Source organism: Erpetoichthys calabaricus, chromosome 2 (assembly GCF_900747795.2).
Source record: "Erpetoichthys calabaricus chromosome 2, fErpCal1.3, whole genome shotgun sequence".
NCBI classification, from domain to species: domain Eukaryota; kingdom Metazoa; phylum Chordata; class Cladistia; order Polypteriformes; family Polypteridae; genus Erpetoichthys; species Erpetoichthys calabaricus.
Genome location: NC_041395.2, coordinates 164,377,901 through 164,400,121, shown reverse-complemented (window position 1 = coordinate 164,400,121; position 22,221 = coordinate 164,377,901). Strand labels below are relative to the sequence as shown.

Here is a 22,221-nt window from a genome sequence, read left to right as displayed (position 1 = left end):
AACAACTGTGCTGGATGATTGCAGAATTCTGTCAAGAATTTAGCCAAACCAAGAACACCCTCCAGGAGATAGATCAGTGACAGAAGTGGTTGTTTGTACCTCTCGTCATTGTAAGTGGTAGTCCTCTCAGGCAAACATTTCTCTATGCGTGTCACCTACACTAACCTATTCAGCACATCGATTAGCTGAGGACCAATCAGCTAATGCTGGTACCTCACATTCGTTTTTGATCACTTGTATAAAAATCACCTTCCGACAAGTCAGTCCAATTTAGCGATAATATGTAAAATGTCATCCACCAAGTTTTTCGCTTTACACATTTGCCAGGAATTTGGTCAAACCAATGAAATTAACTTCCCTTCTATCAAAGAGAGTTCCAAGTAAAGCATAACAGTAGGTTTTGTCACTGTTTGCAGAGGGAGAGAGTGTTCTTGGAGGGGATTGTTGGCATTGAGGTGGTCTCTCTTTGAATGGCCCTCGGGTGGAACTGTTGTCCACCACCTATCCACTTACTTTAGAGTCGCTTGCTGGCGCTAGGTTGAAAGTGGCAAGAAGGGAAACTAGTAAAGTTTTAGAAGGTGCACATTTGTGGTTTTATTGAAGATTGTCAACTGGAGATTAAAAAATGCGCTTCATTGAGTGTGGGAAGGGAGATACTGGAGATGTTCATGGGTGCACACTGCTGCTGTCTCGTGAGTGTGCATGCATGCATGAGTGAGAGGTTAGCTTGCTTGTATATAGGAGTGTGTGCATATGTGACAGAGGAATGGGTGACTGGACCTTTCCTAGCTGATAGAGGGACAAGGTTATAAAAGCACTGCCAGAATTCAGTATGGGGTGAGTTAAAGGTGTGAGATGCAGATGTAGTTCATGTAGCCAGTGAGAGTATTATAGATGTGAGCATGTTTTGTTGAACAAGATGGACTGGAATTTCTTTGTAGCAATGACCTTGGTTTGGTTTGGTTTAGGTTTATTTGTCATATATAGGTTAACACAGGGTCAACATACAATGAAATGTGTATGACGAGAAAAACAAGTCACTCAGCCTAGATCCAATAAAGCTAAAAAATAATAAAAAAAAAAAATTATAAGTTAAAAATAGACTAGCCATATAAAATAAAATGTGTACGTTTTAAAAGAAGTTACAGAGCAATATGAGTTAAATGAGCAGCAAGTACAAATGACAGTTATTGCACAGATAATGTTTTATAAGTACAGATGCATGTTCCAGTCAGTATTCAGAGTGTGTGCAAGTACAGTTTGTGTGTGAGTAGTGCAATGTAGGTGTAATGTAAGTGTTCAGGTGTTGCTGTTGAGGAGTCGAATGGCCTGTTGGTAAAAACTGTTCTTAAGTCTTGTAGTCCGAGCAGCCAGACTCCTGTATCGTCTGCCAGACGGTAACAAGGAGAACAGCTACTATTATTAATAGATAATTAATTCATTAATTTTTCTCTGCTTCAATAACAACATGTGAAGCACAGTGAAATTAACTGGATTAGATTAGAGCATTTAGGGGCTGTGTAAAAAAAAAAAAAAAAAAAAATGTAATAGTAAATTTTAACACATTAATCGCACTGGTTAATGGCAGTTAATCAGCAGGCCTAATAATAACAATAACAGTAAAACAATAAAGAAAAAATACACAGAACAACAAAATAGATGTGTGAGAATAATTTGCAGCCTAGAATACAGGTCACAGGCCATGGTGTGCTTGTTTTTTTGTTTTCATTTTTACTTTTTGAGATTTGTTTTACACTTAGATTGCCTAAGCGGTTCCTTTTATTGAATGAGCTTATTTGCTTTTCTGTTTAGTTCGTTACCTCACAATGATAGTTAAATATTGCCTATGCTGGTATGCATGTGCAGTCAGTCACTTTTACTAAAAAAAAAAAAAAAAAATGAATAATGGACAGAAAAAAGCTGTTGCAAAATTTTACAGCTGTGCCAGGGAAGTATGGGAATCATTAGTGAACTTCTTGCAATGTCTGGATGGAGTGCTTCAGGGACTTTTTCAGATGTCTTCTTTTGTCTCATTAGATATATAAGGAGTTATCAGAATGTTTTCTCCCTGAACCAAAAGGCAGTGTTCTACAGTGATCAACGATTAGCTCTTTTGTACTTACAGGTTCCTTTGTGAATTACAGGTTTCCGACTTTTGTGGTTAATGGAGTGTGTGTGTCATACTTCACAACTAAGTCAACATTGAAGCCAGAAAGTACAAGAACAAGTATCTTGTTGCTGTTGTTGAATTTCTAGCTCTAGGGGACAACAAAGAAGGAAAAACTGTGATCAATTTTTTTTTCTATGTGTTCCCATTTCTCACCCAAATCTAAGTGAATTTAAGTGGAGATTAGTATGTATATGAGTGTTTCATGTAGTAGACTGGCACCTTAGTGGTTGGTTCCAGCTCACAGGATAGGTTCAGTCTCCCTGATACCTTGAACTTGATTAAATGGGTTTTGGAAATTAATGGAAGCTTGTATTAAACAGTATATCAAATAAGTTGTATGGTACTACTAGAATAGGTGAAATGGCACAGGACATTTCACATTGATTTGCATTTGTTTTTACTTCTGGAGTAGAGACAGATTAAGTGACTTGCTAACAGTTACACAGCCTTATTGTTTTGTACAGCCTGCCTAACCGTAATACGTAAACAGTATTACATGAGAAAGTAACCTAAACCTTTTAACTATGTTGCCAAAATTTACCAAGTCTTGCTTTTCAAAGATGGTGTTAAAGAAATCTAATGCTTATATTTTATGTCTTACTGCAGGAGGTTGGTGAACCAACCAAGGAGGAGAAGGCTGTGGCAAAATATCTTCGTTTTAACTGTCCTACTAAGTCCACAAACATGATGGGCCACAGGGTGGATTACTTCATTGGTGAGACATTAATGCACTTCATGGATGATTTTGTTACAGGGAATTTGGTTTTTTAGCAATTGACAAATTATTCAGAAAATGAATTTGTCATTTGTTGTACTTTTAAATAATGTGTAATGCAGAATATTGGCACAAATTAAAAATTTTATTTTATTTTTTTTATATATTTGAGTGACTGATAAAGAATATGGCCTACTTGTTTGTATGACTTATTATGCAAAAATAGTGGGCAACGAGATTATTGTATTAACTTTAGAACTATCATTTTAGAACAAGTATCACTTTTACTTGAAGTTGTATTTTACCTTAAATAGGCTAATACTATTACTATGTCATCACTACTCAAAATTAAAATTATTGGTATTGAATTCCAAGAAACTTAATTTAGTAAACAATCATAGTTTTGTTGATAAACAGATCTCACTAAAAGTCTTTTCTGCTAATTGTTCTTAAAAGTAGCCATAAAGGACGGATCAAGAGATTCCTGATAAAACAATTTGGCTTTTCCCCATAATTTTAGTGAATGATTTATCACTGTGGTAAATTTCTGTCTTTCGTACATCTGCAAGCATCTTAAAAATGTTTAATAAGAAGAAACACATTGGAAAATGATTATATATGACTGATAACACAAAGGCTCAATATTGACATATGATCATTGAGTGTATGAGTGTACCCTGTGGTGGACTGGTGCTCAGTCCAGGGCTGACTCTTGCCTTGATGATGTTGGGATAGATTTCACCTGACCATGATCCTGAATTGGATTATATTTTGCTGTTAAAAATGTAAATATTCAACTTTGTTTTGAAACATAAAAGGATATTTGACATGTTTATACAGTGTTGCTTCCACATCAAATGCCACCATACAAAGTGTCGCCAAACTGAAAAAGTTACTTTTTTATATCCTGATCTGTATGCACTTGGAGAAATCTTAATGGTTTCTGTGTACAATAATGCATACTTACATTGATATTTCTATTGAACACACCTGAAAATGCAGCACTGGTTAGTTAAAAGTAGTACTTCAGAGGGCGTAGTAACACAGTCTGTTCCAGCTCTGCTTCAAGAGAGACAGGGGGTTTTACGTAATCAAGAGAAGTTGAGACACCGGTGAAAAAGACACTGGTTTCTTCAACTTCCAAGGCTTAATTTAATTGAATTGCTGTAGAATATCTTTGGTTTGTAAGCTGTTAGCTGCTCCCTAAAGAAGGCCTATTTATAATATTTTGAAATGTACTCTTATCAGTTTTTGCTAACCTAAACTTTAAATTTAAACCTCTGGCAGTGTACTGCTTCCTTTCCTCCATTTTAGGTCATTCTTTGCATTTCAACTCTTTAAATTTGAAGAAATACTGTAAAAACTGAGGTGTTCTAAAACTTCTGATTGCTAGTGTGTATGAGTATAAATAAATGAGAATGACTGACAACATTCAAACAAAAGAGCGACAGGGAGCATGGTTTGTTCAAAAAAAAAAAAAAAGGAAAGTAGACAGAGAAAACTGAACTTTCACAGATGAATGGACAAACCAATATATGTTCATTCTTCCTGTGGGTAGTTCAAAACTAGTTTGTCTCATGTGTTCTGAAACCTTGGCTTTAGTAAAAAATAGGAATGTGAAGCGCCACTATGAGAGATAACGTGGATCATTTGCGCAAACACATCTACGGTATTCCAAAGTGAGGGCATGTAAAATTATGTAATAGTCTGCTCACATTCGTTTTCAGCGCAGCACCATGCAAATGAATGTTAAATTAAAGTAGTGTGGATTTTGGGGCAACATTAAAAAAACATTTTCTGATTGGACCATTGTAAAGTAGTGCACTTTTTAGTTTTATTCAGATGGTTCTGTTTTCTTTTACTTAAAATGTCAATGTCATAGGCCTACTTTTATTTTTTTATTAAATAGAGCTGTTTATTTGTTTTATTTGTTATGTTAAACATGGTTATTTTTATTCCATACAAATACAAGGCCAAATAAATTCAAAGTGTCCACATGTTTAAAGTCCTTACTATAAGTTGAAAATAAATATTGTTGAAATGCTGTGGTTATTATTATTATTATTATTAAATAGACATTCAGTGACTGCAAAAATAGGGATCTGAATTGCGGCACAAATGTGAGGTTCAGATTTTTGATAAGAGAGAATTTTGTTGGTCAGACCTCTAAGTTTTAATTCAGTACCCCTACTCTAGCATCTCTGTTTAACTTGCTGGTCTTCCAGGTAGCTTACAGTGCAGACTGCTCTAATATAATGACAAAATTCTATGAAATAGAAGTGCAATGATTATCCATACCCATTATTCCATTTTGCAGTGTCTTCGCTAATTTATGGAAAGAATGCAACATAACCATCCAAGAAATGCACAGTGTCAGTTTTTAAGTGAGATAGGAGCTACCAAGATCTTATTTAGCATGCCAGGAGCAAAGGTGTAGGTAGAACAGTGTTTTACAACCTTTTTTCTGTGGTGGCACACCAAGATTCTACTAACTAAAAAAGCATGAAATCTCTTAGATGTGCTAAACTAGTGTTTCCCAAACTCGGTCCTGGGGGAACCCCTGTGGCTGCAGGTTTTTGTTCCAACCAGCTTCTGGTTTTAATTGAACTCCTGAGCTAATTAAGTGAACTGATATTTCCCAAGTTCTGTGTTTAGGGAACAATATAGAAATTAGAAAACTAAGTTTGCTAAAAAAAAAATATATATATTAAAATGTAACAAGCAGTTATATGGGAATAATGTATTTTTTTTCTTTTTAACAGTATTTTCATCTTGATTTGCATTCTACTTTTCTAGGTGTTCTAATTGTTTAATTAATCCATTATTTACTAATTAGTGGGTCTGACTCTAAAGTAGTTTCAGCCTTTGATTATTCAGTGTTGTTTGCCTGGGTGTCTGATCTACTTGTTTTAAATTGTCATAATTAAGGTACAACGAAGGGGGAAAAACTGCACAGAGAAAGGTGCAAAGTATAATGATATCAACAAAAGAGAGTTAAGCATTTAAATCTATAGCAAAAGCAGAAATATTTCTAATTGTCTTATATGTGTAAAAATCATGCTGCTGTGCTTTTCTGAATGTCAAATAAAAGAAAAAAATACCAGCTAATTAAATGAGATCAGTGCTATCAGGTGTTGTTATTGATTAGGAATCCGGTTGGAGCAAAGAGCTGCAGCCACAGGGGGTCCCCAGGACCGAGTTTGGGAAACACTGTGCTAAACTGTCCGAAGGGGCGGGACGGGGGGGGGAGGTAGCAAAAAAAAAAAAAAAAAAACTGTCCAGCAATTGCCATTTGTAGACACAGCACTTGGTGAGCACTTTAGATGCATTTGTGCTTTGTGCCTTTGCCTACTCATATAGGCTGTCCCCTCTGCCTCACTCCATTAACCCAAGGTCAGAGGCAACTTGCATGCCCACTGGCCCTTAGCTCTGTGAGAGTTGCTGGCGAACATGTACCCAGACCGATGGACACCTGACACGTCACCTGGCTGCTAAAGTGCTCTCTAAGTGTTGTGTCTGCAAAACAGCGATCATGGAGCTGCTTTTATGTTGGCTTTTTCAGGTAGTCTCTTAAGTACCTGAGGAGTGTATCTCTTTCAAGTCTGGACCCAGAGGCACTACACTGCTATTTCCACGGAGCTTTGATATACGGCTGAATGAATTGAGGCCATTCGTACTTAGGGCTGAGGGCCATAGGAAAACAATAGGATAGTAGTGTTCTAGAAATTGCTAAAACCAGCCACTACAGGGTGCAAAGGCTATATGCCTTTTGTTTAAAATGAGCTTGCGGCAGCTCTGGCAACCATAGAATGATACACTGTATTGAAGTGCTGGTGGAGTTACAGAGGTAGAAGCCTCTGAGCTTTTTTCCTTTCTGCACTGATGCTGCATATTGCAGTCACAGAGTAAGATCTTCAAGGCACTGAGCTTCACGCAGCTGGCACATCTTTTTTGCTTTTGACCTGTGCAGATGGTTCACACTTTTTTCTTGTATAAAGAACATAGAAATGGCCAATAAATAGTAATCTGTCATTATTATCATTGTTTCATAGGGCCTTATGTGTTTTCTGACTCTTGGAGGGCTCTTTAAAGTTTGATTGGTGCTGCTCCACCTGGCTAATTCTTATGCACTTGGCCTGCACTGCCTTAAAGATTCGAAGATCAGTTTGTGCTACTGCGTACAGGCAGCTAAAGTATGCTTAATGATTACCCACACCAGACCCACAGAGCCTCATTTGTGATGATCTGTACACTTTGTGACCAACGTATAGCCAGTTTGGCATCTGACCAAATGGAGCCAAAGTCTGTGCGTGACTGTATACCTATATATACCTACCTGACTCAGCCCAGACCTAATAATGGACTTCTCACGCAGAAGATAATCTTGAATTCTATTGACAATGCCTTTTTATGGTATCTGAAATGCAGGTTCTGTGGTTTTCTCCAAGCACAAAAAATGACTATCGGCAAGTGACATTAATTTATTTAGTACATCAGGTGCCTAAAAGAAGGAGTGTTTAGGTCAGTGTCACAAGAGTTTTCACTATACAGCTATGTTCAGGTCAAATGAGCTGGCTGTAGCAATTTTTCAAGCATTCACTAACTCTTTTTTCTGTACACCACCTGAAATTTGTAATAATACTAATGATGTTTTTGTTACTGTCCAAACAAGTTAAAGTGTGAATTGTATGGCTACTCATGGATTCGTATTCATACGTTTTTCATGATAATTTATAAAATTTTTGGCTGTCTGAAACCCTTCTTTGTGAAGTAAGCCTTTGAATTCACTGCTCTCACAGGGTGCTAAGCCCTGCAAGTCGTAGTTGCAAACGGTCATTGTTCTTTGTGTATACAGTATCTCATATTTCTGTTTCCAAATGTTGTAAGTATAACTCAAATGAATCTGTCTATAACATGACTTTTTTATCTTCTTTGTTCCTGTGAAGTTTGATCTTTTTTTTTTGTTAATAATTGATTAGGTTATTATAAGTGTATTGGTTGATGCAACATTTTTATATTTTGTAGTTTTTAACATTTGTTAGTTATGTTCTGTGTAAATATGCTACATTTATCTTAGTTGAGTGCTTGTTAGAAAGAATTCTTACAAATTTTCAAAACTTTTTAAATTTCAGCCTCAAAAGCCGTTGATTGCCTTCTCGACTCAAAATGGGCAAAGGCTAAGAAGGGAGAAGAAGATCTTTTCACCACCAGGGAATCTGTTGTTGATTACTGTAACAGGTAGCAAAATCATATATAAAATACAGCTTTTTGTTCTATTGCTTTTTGTTAGCACATGGGTTCCTCTAGAAAGAATATAGTCCAGAAGACCATAAAAAAATAAATAGAATATTGCCAACCCACACTATAAACAACAGTAATTAAACTCTTGTTCAGAGCCCTCATTTACTAACAGGCTGCACCATTTCCTTGAATAACAATAGATTCAGCCATGAATTTCTTGTCATTAATATTTATCCTCTGTGAAATAGCTCTATGGAATTCCATTCTTTTCCTCTTTATGGTGACTTTTTAGGGATTGAATGTGCAGCTCACATCTGGTTATTTTACACTTGTATACTATGTACAGAGTAAGCCCCTGTTCAGTCTTCTCTTTAATCATTGGGTAGTGGCAACTGTCATCATCTTTTTCATGGTTCACTTTCCACTGTGCATAATTTAGCTAATGGACAATTCGTCTGTCTATCTTCTTTAGATGATAGACTGAATTTATGTTATCATTAATGACAAATTCTCCAGATACTGATACAGCAAAGCAAGATATGATTGCCAACTACCAATACCCATCCTTCACACTTCACAGTTTAGGATATGCTGTTTGATTTTGACCACACAGGTTATAATGCCCCTTAAATATTTATTTTATTAATTGTTCTGTCTTTATAAAATACTGTTATCTTGCCCTTGTTTTTTTTCATTTCCAGGCTTCTAAAAAAGCAGTTTTTCCATCGAGCACTTAAGGTTATGAAAAAGAAACCAGAAAAGGAACTCAAAAAAGAAAAGGAGAAAATCAAAAGTGAAATCGGAAAAGATGAAGATAAAAAGAGTAAGAAGGAAAAAGATAAGAAAAAAGAAAGTGAAATTGTAGAAGCAAAAAAGGAGAAAAGTGTATGTTAAAATTTCCTTCTGTTCCTTTGTTATGGTCCTCCAGTCACTCATCATACTTAAAACTGTGATTAAACTAACTTTGTGTGCATGACATTTAGGATGAAAGTCCTGGAACCCCTAAGAAGAAAAAGGAAGTGAAAAAAAAATTCAAGTTAGAACCTCATGAGGATCAAGTTTTTGTTGACGGTAATGAGGTCAGTGGAGATTTGACTTTTTTTTTTTTTAACTGATTTATTAAGAAGATTCAGTTATCAAAAGAGGAGAGACTTCTGTGGCAGCCTCTTAGCCAATATAATCAACAGAAAACTGTTCCATTGTCCCATTCAGTTTGGGTATTAAGTAAGGGTAAGTAAGGCTCTTCAGGTATACACTGCAAAGGATTTCTTCCGGTTTTTCATTTCTGTTTGTCGTGTTAACAATTTACGAGACACTTGCACAACTTTTAAAATAACTGGTAGCAGTTGTTATTTCTTGAAAAACTCCATCCATTCATCCGTTTTCAATAGTGTCAGGGAAATTAAGTTGCCTAAATAAGTTACTGCCATCTAGTGGTAGTGTAGTGGTGGAATATTCATATTAATGGGTATTTTTCACAACGTAGTATATATGCATTTGCCACATGAAATTGTGTTCTAAAGTTAAGTTTTTTCTTTCAACAGTGATGGAAAGATATTTTTTTTAAAGTGTTTTCTATCAATATCTTGTCCTCACATTTGCTTTGCAATGTATAGTAGGCTAATGGGGCTTTGGACACCACCAGAAAATAAAAGCTTTAAACTTTACCAAACATGTCCAAGTTGTCAAGTATTGATCCACATCTTATGATTACACACACATTGTAAAATAGTTTATACATGTCATTTTTGAACAAAACAAGAACAATATTATGAGATTCTATGAGATTTTAAAAGAAGACTAACTCTGCCCACTAGTTCTCCATTTGTCTTCTTCCACAATAAACTTTCACCTTCCCATAGTGTGGCTTCCTCTCAAAAGATCAAATCACAGTAAACTTTTCATGCCACATTGTTGGTTTTGTTTTGTGAGAACTCACACAAGCGAATAGAAAACATATCCTTACCACAAGAAAAATAGTGCCAGGAATATGTGATAACATACTTTTTTTCCAGATACCTTTTCTTCTCTCAAACATGCATTGGAAACACAGAAGGCATTTTTTTCTTATATCAAAACGTTTGCTGTTTCGGTAGGTTTTTATGCTTTTATTCTCTGGTGGTGGCCCATGCTCCATAGTGTCCACTGTAAAGTGCCATTACGGGCAAGTTGAATCTTACATATGCCATCTTTTTTTCCAAGCAGCTGAACTATGTTTTAGAAGATGCAGTAATTGAGCTTCATTTTTATCCAAGATTCAATAAGCCAGAACTTTGCTATCATTTTTAACAGGTTTACGTTTGGATATACGACCCAGTTCATTTTAAAACATTTGCCATGGGCCTTATATTAGGTAAGTATCTGATTGTTAATTTTGTGAGAACTGTCAAAGAAACAGATGACTGGATTACATCGGTTTTATTCCAGTAATGTCTGTTTGGACTGATTTTCTTTTCTTGCTCATTTCCAATTAACAACATTTGCTCTGTTTTACCAAAATCTGCTCAACATGGTATGTAATGTAGCCTGAGGGGAGTTAAACATGTTTCAAGGGAAGAAGTAATTTGAATTTCCATAGGGCAGTATCGCCTTTTCAAACACTTTGTGTGCTTGACATTTTATTGTTAGCATCCTTGAAAGCTATGTTTGGTAAAGGGCAAATATGCAAAAGTCTGCACAACAAACAATTTAAATGAGTTAGTAATTAGTTATTAAGTTAAAGAAAACCCAGTGACTGTCCTTTTTCATTTTAGTTATTTTCTAGTGAATGTTAAGTTGTTAGCTGGAAGATAGCCACCCAATTGGTCCTAAAATATTGTTTCTGAAGTGAAGCATAGACACCAATGAAGGGATGGAAATCTTGGAATGCATTTACAAAGTTCCATGTTTTCTTTTACCCTAGTGATTGCAGTTATTGCTGCCACGCTATTCCCACTCTGGCCTGCCGAAATGCGTGTTGGAGTTTATTACTTGAGTGTGGCTGCTGGGTGTTTTGTTGCCAGCATCCTTCTCCTTGCAGTGGGTAAGTACTGTCTTCATTGTCTGCCTTTACTTTAGTCCTATTCACACTTGATCCTTGACCAGTTTTCTTATTGTCAAATGATAATTGTAATGTTACAAGCTATTGTCAAGTCTTGCATCTGTCATTTCATTTTTTAAGCATGGCGTGCCTGATTGTTCATAGTTTAGCCACAAGATGTCAGAATGACAACCATGCTTCTAACTGAAGCACACAACTGTATAGCAGCTGTTGAATTCCTTTTGTATTCTGATCTTATGTTTAAAGTTCACATGCACTCCACTGTTCATGTGACTTTCCACTTACAGTCAAATAACCAGCTTTGTTAGGGCAAATTACATAAAGGCTGTATTGTGATGTGGTTGAGTCAGTGACTTCTTGCTTTCAAACTTTATATACAAATAATATTCTAGTAAGTTGGCATAATTGTATTTTTTCAGTAAGGCATAATTAACTGTTTATTTCCATTGCAAAAAATACAGAAATATGAGATTATTTGCAGTAAATAAGGATTAGTATTAAATAAATTTAAAAAATAAATAAAAAGCACAGAATTTTCCTCTTTCTGTTAGAGTGCTACTAACCTGATGCCTGCCTGATGCTATAAAAGAGGTGTCCCTGAAAACCCTAATTGCTGAAAGCCAAAGGTACACTTCTGCCCTGAAAGGAATTTAAACCAGACCAGTTAATAAACTGGCAGTTTCACAATGCCTAGGAAAAGTATTCACCCTTTTAAAGATTTCACATTTTATTGTTATATAATATTGAATCATATTGGATTTTTTTTTTTTTTGACACTGACCAACAGGAAAATTCACTTTGGCATTAAAGAGACAACATAAATATTTGGACAGAGACAACTTTTTTCTAATTTTGGTTCTGTACATTACCACAATGAATTTTAAATGAAACAACTCAGATGCAGCTGAAGTGCAGATTTTCAGCTTTAATACAGTGGGGTGAACAAAATGATTGCATAAAAATGTGAGGCAACTAAGCATTTTTTTAATACAATCCCTTCATTTGTATCTCTACAAAGTGTTCACAATCAATTATTTTTCTATAACTGGTCATATAAGTATTCACCCCCTTATTGTTAGCATTTAGCAGATGCACCTTTGGCAGCCATTATAGCCTTGAGTCTGTATGCACAGGTCTTGATTTAGTGTTTTTTTTGACAAGGTTATATGGGGATTGTAAATGAACAGCCCTTTTTCAAGTCCATCCACAAATTCTCAACTGAACTCTGACACTCCCAGGACATTAACATTATTGTTTTTAACTCATTCCTGTGTAGCCTTGGCTTTATGAATGGGGATGTTGTCTTGTTGCAAAACAAATCTTCTCCCAAGGATTTTGCTGAATTAATTTTACCCTCCACTATCACAAGCCTTCCAGGGTCTGCTAAATAGAAGTTATCCCTGAGCATGAAGCTGCTGCTGCCACCATACATCACAGTGGCATGGTGCATTTTTGTGCAGTGTTTGGCACATTATCAAAGGTAAACAAATTCAGACACTTTAAAAGAAGACTGGCTGTTGCCAGCTGTCCAGTTCATCATTGTCTATGGCAACATTTAAGCCCCAGGAGCATGGATTCACAGCAGAAAGTCTTTGCAAAGTGCCATTGTTGACCTTATTAAATGTTGCTGTCCTTGTTCTGTAGACAACTGACAATAATAAGTGATTGCTTATAGTTCATTCACTATATGGAATCTTTTTTTTCTTTAATTCACTGCCACTGACAGAGTGCATGCATGTAGCATGCAATCAAGTGACAAGAACTGAATAGACGTTCTAGGCATCCATTCATCCATCCTCTAAACCTGCTTATACAGAACAGGGTCACAGGGCTGTTGGAAGCTATACCATTGGATGTAAGGCAGGAAAAATCTCTAGAGAGGGGTGCCAGTCCATTGCAGGGCAAACACATCTGCACACACATACACTAGGGCTACTTTAGCAACAGCAGTCCTCCTAAACTGCGTGTGTTTAGACTGTGGAAGGAAGCTGGAACACCCAGGGAGACCAAGTCAGCACCACACAGGGATGCAGACCCCAATCTGCTTCACTGTGAGACAGCCGTGCTAACACTGCAACGTTATAATTATTGTTATTAGATGAGATTAAGTTAATTCCAAGGGGAAATTGAGATGCATACCGCAGTAGAAATATAAAAAAACAAAGATACACACTCACATGAAAAATAATACAGCCAATCAATCACTCAATCGATAAATAAAAATATATTTATACATGTATTAATTGCAGTCCTTAAAGATATCTTCCATCCATTTCTCTCTGCTATAGGCATAATGATGATGATCCATCCATCCATGCTCCCATTCATCCATCAAAACAGATCAGTGTCAAAAAACCAAATGAAATCCATTGTGAATTAATGTTTTATAACAAAAATTTGGATGTGAATGTAGGCTTTGTGCCCTTGGAACCAAGTTACCCAATCTATTCTATAACATTTCGATAATTATTTATCACTCTGATGCTGAGGTTTTCATCATAAAATATGTCATCACAATAGCAATTGACAAGTAGAATTTAATTAATTGCAGAATTACTGTATTTGCCTTAATTCTCGAGATATTGTCAAAAATTAATTCAGGGGTTCCTCTAGAGTGCCCTTTTCTCTTGCATGATTTGGCTCAAAAACTAATTCCGTCCAGCCATTTTAGTTCTAGACAATCCTCAAGAAACTGTGACCCACACACCCATCATCGAGATATCAATGTTTTCGGCATCCAGGGACTCTAAAACGTCGAGATCCGTTGAAATTGAAGATTGAAATTTTTGATGACTCAAAAGCTTTCACTCCACCCCCATAGACAATAGGTTAAGGTGGAAGAGGACACAAAGAAATAAAATGGGGAAACTTCCAAGGGCTGAAGAGTTTTTAAAGGCTCTGTAAGTGTAATTGAAACCTAAAGACCGCATTCTCTCATATTTAGGGACTCCCGGCTGAATGTCTTCTTTTTTTTTTTTGTAAACCAAGTCAGCTGTTGATGACAGACCTGTTTTCTGTTTGCAGCTCGATGCATTCTTTTCCTGATTATCTGGGTGGTGACAGGTGGCCGACACCACTTCTGGTTCCTGCCTAACCTGACAGCTGATGTAGGATTTATTGATTCCTTCAGACCTCTTTACACTCATGAGTACAAAGGACCACGTTCAGACTCTAAGAAAGCTGCCACAGACAAATCAGAGACAGGACCCAAGCACAAATCGGACAGTGAAGACAAGTCCGACACTGAGAAAAAGGAAGAAGGAGAGGAAGAAGAGGACGAGAGCAAGGTACCCAGCAGTTCAGTAGAAGAAGTTAAAGTGGTAGAGAGGCATTCAGACACAGACAGCGACCAAAGGGAGGAGGATGGATCACAACACAGCAATGGTAACGACTTTGAAATGATCACCAGAGAGGAGCTCGACCAACACACAGATGAGGGCGAGTGTGAAGAGGAAGGAGAGTATGAAGAGGAGGATGAGGAGGAGGAGGATGAAAACAGTGAGACAAAGATTTTGCAAAAAAATTCATAAATGCAAACTTTTGCTGTCAGTAAAGGACTTCTACTAAACGTGAAGAATCTTTTTTTTGTTTGTTTGTTTGTTTGGACTACCAAAACATTTTACACCCAGCAAGCTCATCTTTTATGTGAGAAAAAGAAAACTAAGCCTTACTGTGATCAATTCCTCCCACTGCCAGAACATTCAGGGTTTCAGTGTTCTTATCACGTCAGTGTTTCCTACAGTTTTAGTCATGTTGAAACGTGAATAAATAAAAGCTTAAACACGCGGCACAGTTGAAGAACACTCTCTCCTTGTCATTATGTGTGTGACCAGGTCGTGCACAGGTGGACAAAACCACTTTCTATTCCTGCATGCTTTATCGTACCCGTATGGTGAGAACATTTTTATTACTATGTCTTAATTTTAACTTCATGCCAATAAATGAGCAGCTGTTTATAACACTTGGAACTGGAGCAGGCCCTTCTACACACCAATGGAGGGGCTGTTGAAAATTTTTTTTTTATTTTTTTTTGTACCGTATCTCACAGATTTAATTTCTTTGAATAAGAAAGAAAAAAAAAAGAATAAAATCCTTTTCATTTTAGAAGCAAATACTTGGAATGTAAAGAACTTTTAGGTGCCAGTTAGATAACTAAGACGAAATGTGGATACGATCCAAGGTTGGTCCCTTGATGCAAGAAATGCATGCAGTTTTCCTTCAGGTTTATTTACATGGTGCCAAAATGCCTAAAATGTATTGTGTTCAAGCTTTTATTTAGATACTCAATTTTTGTGTGCATGCAGTTATCATTTACAAAGGCTGTGGGATGCAAACAGAGTGCTTGGAGCATACCACACTTGTTTGATGCGGCCAGAGCCACAGTAGCATATCCGTACTCTCTGTCTGTAAAACTCTGTGTTCAACTGTCGTCTTTATTAGCTGCAGTGCTCTCAGTATTTTCTTTTCATTCTTTAAATACATAAGGCATGTGGGAGGAAGATGATGTTGCAGTTGACTTTCTGAAAGTAATGTTATCAGCGATTAATAGTATAAATATCTCCCTTTAAAAAATTAGAGTAAATGTAGTACTTTTCTTTGGTATTTGAGAATCGCACAAGAACGTTGGCCTTCCCATTCAACACTGACGACACAAAAGCGTCTAATGTGGTAGACGTGTGGCTATGGGAGGTGTGAACAGTTTGAGCAAACATTTCCACTGTAAGTGTGGGGGGCTCACGCACATAAAAGCCCCACAAGATTCACTGAAGAGAATTTAATACAATCTAATATATATATATATATATATATATATATAACAAACGTGGGGTACCAATGAATTTCTAGATCCTGCTCCCAAAAGCCTTACCAGTACTTTTCCAAAAGCACTTTTATTGATTCATATATTCTAGTGAACTATTCCATTACCTTTATGGTAAACATTTCTGACTGTGTTCAGGATGAATTGCTTGAATGAGTTACCAGCGCCTTTTTATAAACTTTTGGTCAGTAGTAACCTTAAACTGATCGACTGCCCAAATAAAGTAAGTCAGTTGGGTACAGTGTTTTTCATATTTAAAATCTAGATTAAAATCAAGAAGACATGCACTTTCTGCACATTGGTAACTGAAAAGAATGAACATTTAGCAGGTCCAGTCATTACAATTTAGCTCTTCTTAGTGGCTTTATTCCTGCTTTTGAAAATATAACTTGGATGAGGACCATACGGTAGGATAGCAGAGGAAGTAGCATAGCTTTTTCTATCTAATACTGGTTCTTCTTCCTCATAAGCGAACCAATTGTCTTTATTTTACATTTTTCAATCAATTTCTTTTCTAAAGGAAAGGTTTGCTGGTGTGCCAGTAGCTTTATTGTAGATAAAGGAGGATCTATTATTTCAAAATATCTCAAATTGTATTTGAGTGTTGCACAGTATCAGTATCACTTGTATATTGTAGTTCTCTGCTGCTTTTCCGTAACTTTCAGGAAAAAAAAAAAAAAAGATATTGCATTTTTACTCGTTAACCACTTAGTTGTTCATATTGGAATTAATATAAGAATACTCTTTGTAGTTACTGGAACATAATTTAAAATAAATGTGTGTCTGTCTTTAATGTATGTCCATCATTTTAATTGCAATAAAATGAAAGCAGTGGAGGCTCTAGTGGTGTGTTTTTATTTATTTGTTTTACTTTTAATGTGTGCTTTGATTTATTAAGTGCCATTCAACAGGCTGCTGCTACGCTGAGGGCCCCAAATTTCCAGACAGACCCTGGCCTTGGCAATGACCCTGAACTGAGTTAGCCAGCTTCAGCAAATCAAAGTATGGCAGCTGACATAAAGTAAAACAAGGTGTTCATGGTATTAACTAATACAATCATGCACGGTTTTCTCTTTACCTTTTTAAAATTAGAGGCACTTGTAGCCATTTTTGACTTCAAAATAAAATATATGTGCAGGATTTATTTTGAATCCTGCACATATTTTTTAAGGATAAAGTGGTATTGTTATAGAACAGCCCCACTTAGTATAACAGGACACATGGAAATTGTGTCTTGTTTTCCAAGAACAAATACAGGTGCATCTCAATAAATTAAAAATATCAGTGAAAAGTTAACTTTTATTTCAGTAATTCAATTCAAAAAATGAAACTCTTATATAGATTCATTACACTCAGTGATATTTCAACTGTTTATTTCTTTTCATTTTGCTGATTATGGCTTACAGGTATTGAAAACTCAAAATTCAGTATCTCAGAAAATTAGAATATTACATAAGACCAATAAAAAAAAAAGATTTTTAATATAGAAATGTTGGCCTACTGAAAGTATGTCCATGTATGCACTCAATACTTGGTCGGGGCTCCTTTTGCATGAATTACTGCCTCAATGCAGCATGGCATGGAGGCGATCAGCCTGTGGCACTGCTGAGGTGTTATGGAAGCGCAGGATGCTTTGACAGCGGCCTTTAGCTCGTCTCCATTGTTGGGTCTGGTGTCTCTCACCTTCCTCTTGACAATGCTATAGCGTTTAGGTCAGGCAAGATTGCTGGCCAATCAAGCACAGCGATACCATGGTCATTAAACCAGGTATTGGTACTTTTGGCAGTGTGGGCAGGTGCTGCTGGAAAATGTAATCAGCATCTCCATAAAGCTTGTCAGCAGAGGGAAGCATGAAGTGTTCGAAAATTTCCTGGTACACTGCTATGCTGACTTTGGGCTTGATAAAACAGTGGACCATCCCCAGCAGATGACATGGATCCCCAAATCATCACGGACCGTGGAGACTTCACACTGGACCTCAAGCAACTTGGATTCTGTGCCTTTCCACTCTTCCTCCAGACTCTGGGACCTTGATTTCCAAACAAAATGCAAAATTTACTTTCATCTGAAAAGAGGAATTTGGACCACTGAGCAACAGTCCAGTCTGTTTTCTCCTTAGCCCAGGTAAGATGCTTCTGAGGTTGTCTCTGTTTCAGGAGTGGCTTGACACAAGGAATGTCACAGTTGTAGCCTATGTCACGCATACGTCTGTGTGTGGTGGCTCTTTAAGCACGGACTCCAGTCACAGTCCTCTCCTTGTGAATCTCCCCCAAATTCTTGAATGAGCTGTGCTTCACAATCCTCTCAAGGCTACGGTTATCCCTGTTGCTTGTGCACCTTTTACTGCCACATTTTTTCCTTCCACTCAACTTTACAATAATATGTTTGGATACAGCACTCTGTGAACAGCCAGCTTCTTTAGCAATGGCCTTTTGTGGCTTACCCTCCTTGTGGAGGGTGTTGATGACTGTCTTCTGGACAACTGACAAGTCAGTAGTCTTCCCTATGATTGTGTGGCCTACTGAACCAGACTGTGAGACCATTTAAAGGCTCAGGACACCTTTGTAGGTGTTTTGAGTTAATTAGCTAGGTGGAGTGTGACACCATGAGTCAACAATATTGAACTTTTTCACAATATTCTAATTTTCTGAGATACTGAATTTTGGGTTTTCATTAGCTGTAAACTATAATCAGCAAAATGAAAAGAAAAACCTTGAACTATATCACTGTGTGTAATGAATCTATATAGTACGAGTTCCACTTTTTGAATTGAATTAACTGAAATAAATTAACTTTTTGATATTTTAATTTATTGAGATGCACCTGTATCTCACTATATCTTAAGACCATTCCAGATTTTATGACACCTTGTGCATGTGATTTACAAATTGACAAGCATGCAGCCATTATAGAGGTGCAGGACACATGGGAATTTTATCTTGCTTTTAGGAATGCTTGACTCCGCTTCTCTATAAACAGTACTAAATAAATTGTTTAAATGGAAATCTTTTTTGTGTAATAGTATTCTGCTAGTTAGAGACCTTCTTCTGCATCTAAAATAATAAAAAAGGTGTTGATCTGGTTAATCAAGTAAATATTCTCTTCCTCAAACTAGCAACACTTTAAACCTACAGAAAAGTTGTCATTCTGACAAGTTCATCCATAGTGTCATTGTAACACAAGTACAATTTACCATGTGGTATGTCATCTTCAGCAGTATATCGAAGTACATTCCAGATTTTAAGAAACCTTATGCACGTGAGTTACAAGCAAGTTCCAAAGTGATGGAAGAACTAGTCAGCAACTTGAAGCAACACGTTTTTATTTAATGCATTTCATGCTGGTAACTGAAGCTTTGAGATGTTTTTGGTTTGTTTCCTCAATAAACTGTTTGACTCCTGGGGCGAGTGAACATGGGTGGTGTGTTATCGATCTTCCTGGTAGAACAGCCTCCTGCCCCCATGTTCCAATGTTAGAAACGGCAGTTTTCAAAAATGGATTAGCAGATAATCCCGTTTTCTTAAAACAATACAGTATTGCACAAGACAGCAAATTGTTTTACTTTAATTGTCCAAATGTATCAAAAACCAGTTCCCTATAATCCTGTGCTCACAGGCCAGTAGTGGATGTACAGTACTGTGTTGAGCTGAGAGTCGCCAGGAGCAGTTGTTCAGTTTTTCTGTGAGTCGGCGCTGCAGTTGGTAACTGGCTCAGTCAGTCTCCTCAGACATTCTGGTCTGCTTCTTGCGAACATTCCAGTGCAGACACTCTGCCAGACTTTCAAACCAGTCGTACACCAAGTCATGGCAGCAGATGGAAGGCACAGAGTAGCAGGATGTTGTGATCTTAATGCTGAAATAAACCGGAAAAATACTTAAGTCTTTTTGCATAATGGAAGATAAAAGAATACTGTTATAAAAATTTACTAATGTGACTTTTTGTACTGGAGAAGAATGTAGGAGGTGAAGTTGCAGTGGTAGATCAGTGAAAAGAAATGTTCTGTGCTGACTGTTTCACTGCAAAAATAGATAGGACATCTTAAACAAACTTTAACCTTACTTTAATTCAGTGTATTTTTGGGATGTTGAGCAAGTAGGTACTGTATTTACCCCTGCTGTGGTACAAGAGAGATCACAAAATAAAAAAAAATGGTATTACGTTTAAAATACCAGCCATTAAGAGTAGGCTAGAACTGAGCAAATCCTCGTAATTTTGTAATGTAGGTATAGTTTAACTTTTAAAAAGTGTGTGACTCTTGGATTACAAGAATATGCCGTGGGGGGAATGTCAGTGTAGCCGTAGATTCATTTGATTCTCCTAAGAGAGTGCACAGCCCTTTGTTTCCATACTTGTAAAAGTACTTAGCAGCTGTTAAATATTCTGTCCACATTTTAAATACATTAATAACAAGGCTCCCAACTTTTGAACAAATTGGCCCAGAGCAGCTTACCAGTCACCTTGATGGATTTCTTGTCTCTTTCTGCCATCAAAAGACACCCAGGCTGTGTTCCGAGCATCAGGAGACAGCATCACCTATAGTCATGCAGAAATTTGGAGCTTATCATCTGTACAAAACCTTTGATGTGTGAAATGTGAAGCAATATAAACTGCTTTGAAAAGTTTTTTTAGGAGACAAACTAATTCTGGTGTCACACTGGATGCTCACTTTTAACCCTTACAATGTCTTTCTATGTTGATACAATGCTCTGTGCCTTCTTTTAACGGGCTCTGAACATCAGCTTTTTCACCACAACTCTAATTTATATTGAGTGACCGTCTTAACTTATAAAACTGATAATCTTGACTTTCAGAACAAATGATTCTGGGTGGTCTTAGACTTGCCAGTTGGAACCTCATGCTACTTTTTCAAGGAGTGCACCATTGGGTCCTATAACACAAACACAGAGACCAAGTTTCAGACACCACTGTAGGCAGCAGCCTCCACTATTGAGGACTTCAACATGCTCCATGCACTCCATATATCTCCGACCTGTTGTAGCACTGCTACATAATTTATGTTCTGGTTTGTCTTTTGTCTCTCTATGTGAATCCTGACTCCATCTGAGCACAACTATAGCATAAGATGGGCGGCTTGGATTATGTAAATAGGGAGGACCTTTGTGAGGTATGGGCTGTTGTTGTGATTTCCGGGAGTGCCATTGAAACGGACACACCACTATTGAAAAGGAGCGTGAAAAGGCAGGAAGAGAGGAAAAATAGCCTGAGCTTTATGGTGGAGGGGAAAGATGTGACCTATCTAAGGCCAGGGAAAGGATTGTTTCTTGTGAAACACCAAAAGTCCGATACGGTTTGGGGGTGGCCACCTTGAAGAATCCCAATACACTGAGGGAAGTGGACTAGACAGTGGAAGGGATCGGGATCACAGAGCGCAATAAGTATTTTATTCTGGGATTGGCACGTCTGAAGAATTGAAATATTGGGAGATATGATTATCTTATAAAGAGACTAAAGTTGAGTGGACATTGTGGTATATTTTTGGGTACATGATTTTATAGTATTTGTTTACTGTATATGCTGGGAGAGGGGGTGGGCAGTTTCAGAATCAGCTTACAGTATCTGACAAAAGTGAGTACACCCCTCACATTTTTGTAAATATTTTATTATATCTTTTCATGGGACAACACTGAAGATATGACACTTTGATGCAATGTAAAGTAGTCAGTGTACAGTTTGTATAGCACTGTAAATTTGCTGTCCATTCAAAATAACTCAACACACAGCCATTAATGTCTCAACCGCTGGCAACAAAAGTGAGTACACCCCTAAGTGAAAAATGTCCAAATTGTGCCCAAAGTGTCAATATTTTGTGTGGCCACCATTATTTTCCAGCACTGCCTTAACTCTCTTGGGCATGGAGTTCACTAGAGCTTCACAGGTTGCCACTGGAATCCTCCGGATGTTACAGACCTTGCACTCCTCCACCTTCTGTTTGAGGATGCCCCACAGATGTTCAGTAGGGTTTAGGTCTGGAGACATGCCCAGCACCTTTACCCTCAGTTTCTTTAGCAAGGCAGTGGTCGTCTTGGAGGTGTGTTTGGGGTTATGTTGGAATACTGCCTTGCGGCACAGTTTCTGAAGGGAAGGAATCATGTTCTGCTTCAGTATATCACAAAACATGTTGGCATTCATGGTTCCCTCAATGAACTGTAGCTCCCCAGTGCCAGCAGCACTCATGCAGCCCCAAACCATGACTTTCCCACCACAATGCTTGACTG

The 22,221-nt window shown here is 37.2% G+C and overlaps 2 protein-coding genes across 7 annotated transcripts in view; one reads left to right on the top strand and one right to left on the bottom strand.

Moving 5' to 3' along the window:
• sec62 (SEC62 homolog, preprotein translocation factor) overlaps positions 1-16,828 on the top strand; it is a 35,524-nt gene extending 18,696 nt beyond the window's left edge. Inside the window, exons 2-8 of the mRNA XM_028794740.2 lie at positions 2,777-2,885; positions 8,018-8,123; positions 8,828-9,011; positions 9,110-9,205; positions 10,419-10,479; positions 11,029-11,148; positions 14,191-16,828. Of these exons, the coding sequence (XP_028650573.1) occupies positions 2,777-2,885; positions 8,018-8,123; positions 8,828-9,011; positions 9,110-9,205; positions 10,419-10,479; positions 11,029-11,148; positions 14,191-14,696 (1,182 nt within the window). The 3' untranslated portion in view covers positions 14,697-16,828. The remainder of the gene's footprint in view (positions 1-2,776; positions 2,886-8,017; positions 8,124-8,827; positions 9,012-9,109; positions 9,206-10,418; positions 10,480-11,028; positions 11,149-14,190) is intronic.
• A 2,462-nt stretch (positions 16,829-19,290) lies between these two features.
• Positions 19,291-22,221, bottom strand: part of nadkb (NAD kinase b) — a 73,549-nt gene continuing 70,618 nt past the window's right edge. For all 6 annotated transcript variants that reach the window (XM_028794734.2, XM_051922892.1, XM_028794735.2 and 3 more), the window contains 2 exons: positions 20,436-20,518; positions 19,291-19,837 (listed from right to left, as the gene is read on the bottom strand). In XM_028794734.2, coding sequence (XP_028650567.2) covers positions 19,696-19,837; positions 20,436-20,518 — 225 coding nt within the window. In that variant the 3' untranslated portion in view covers positions 19,291-19,695. The remainder of the gene's footprint in view (positions 19,838-20,435; positions 20,519-22,221) is intronic.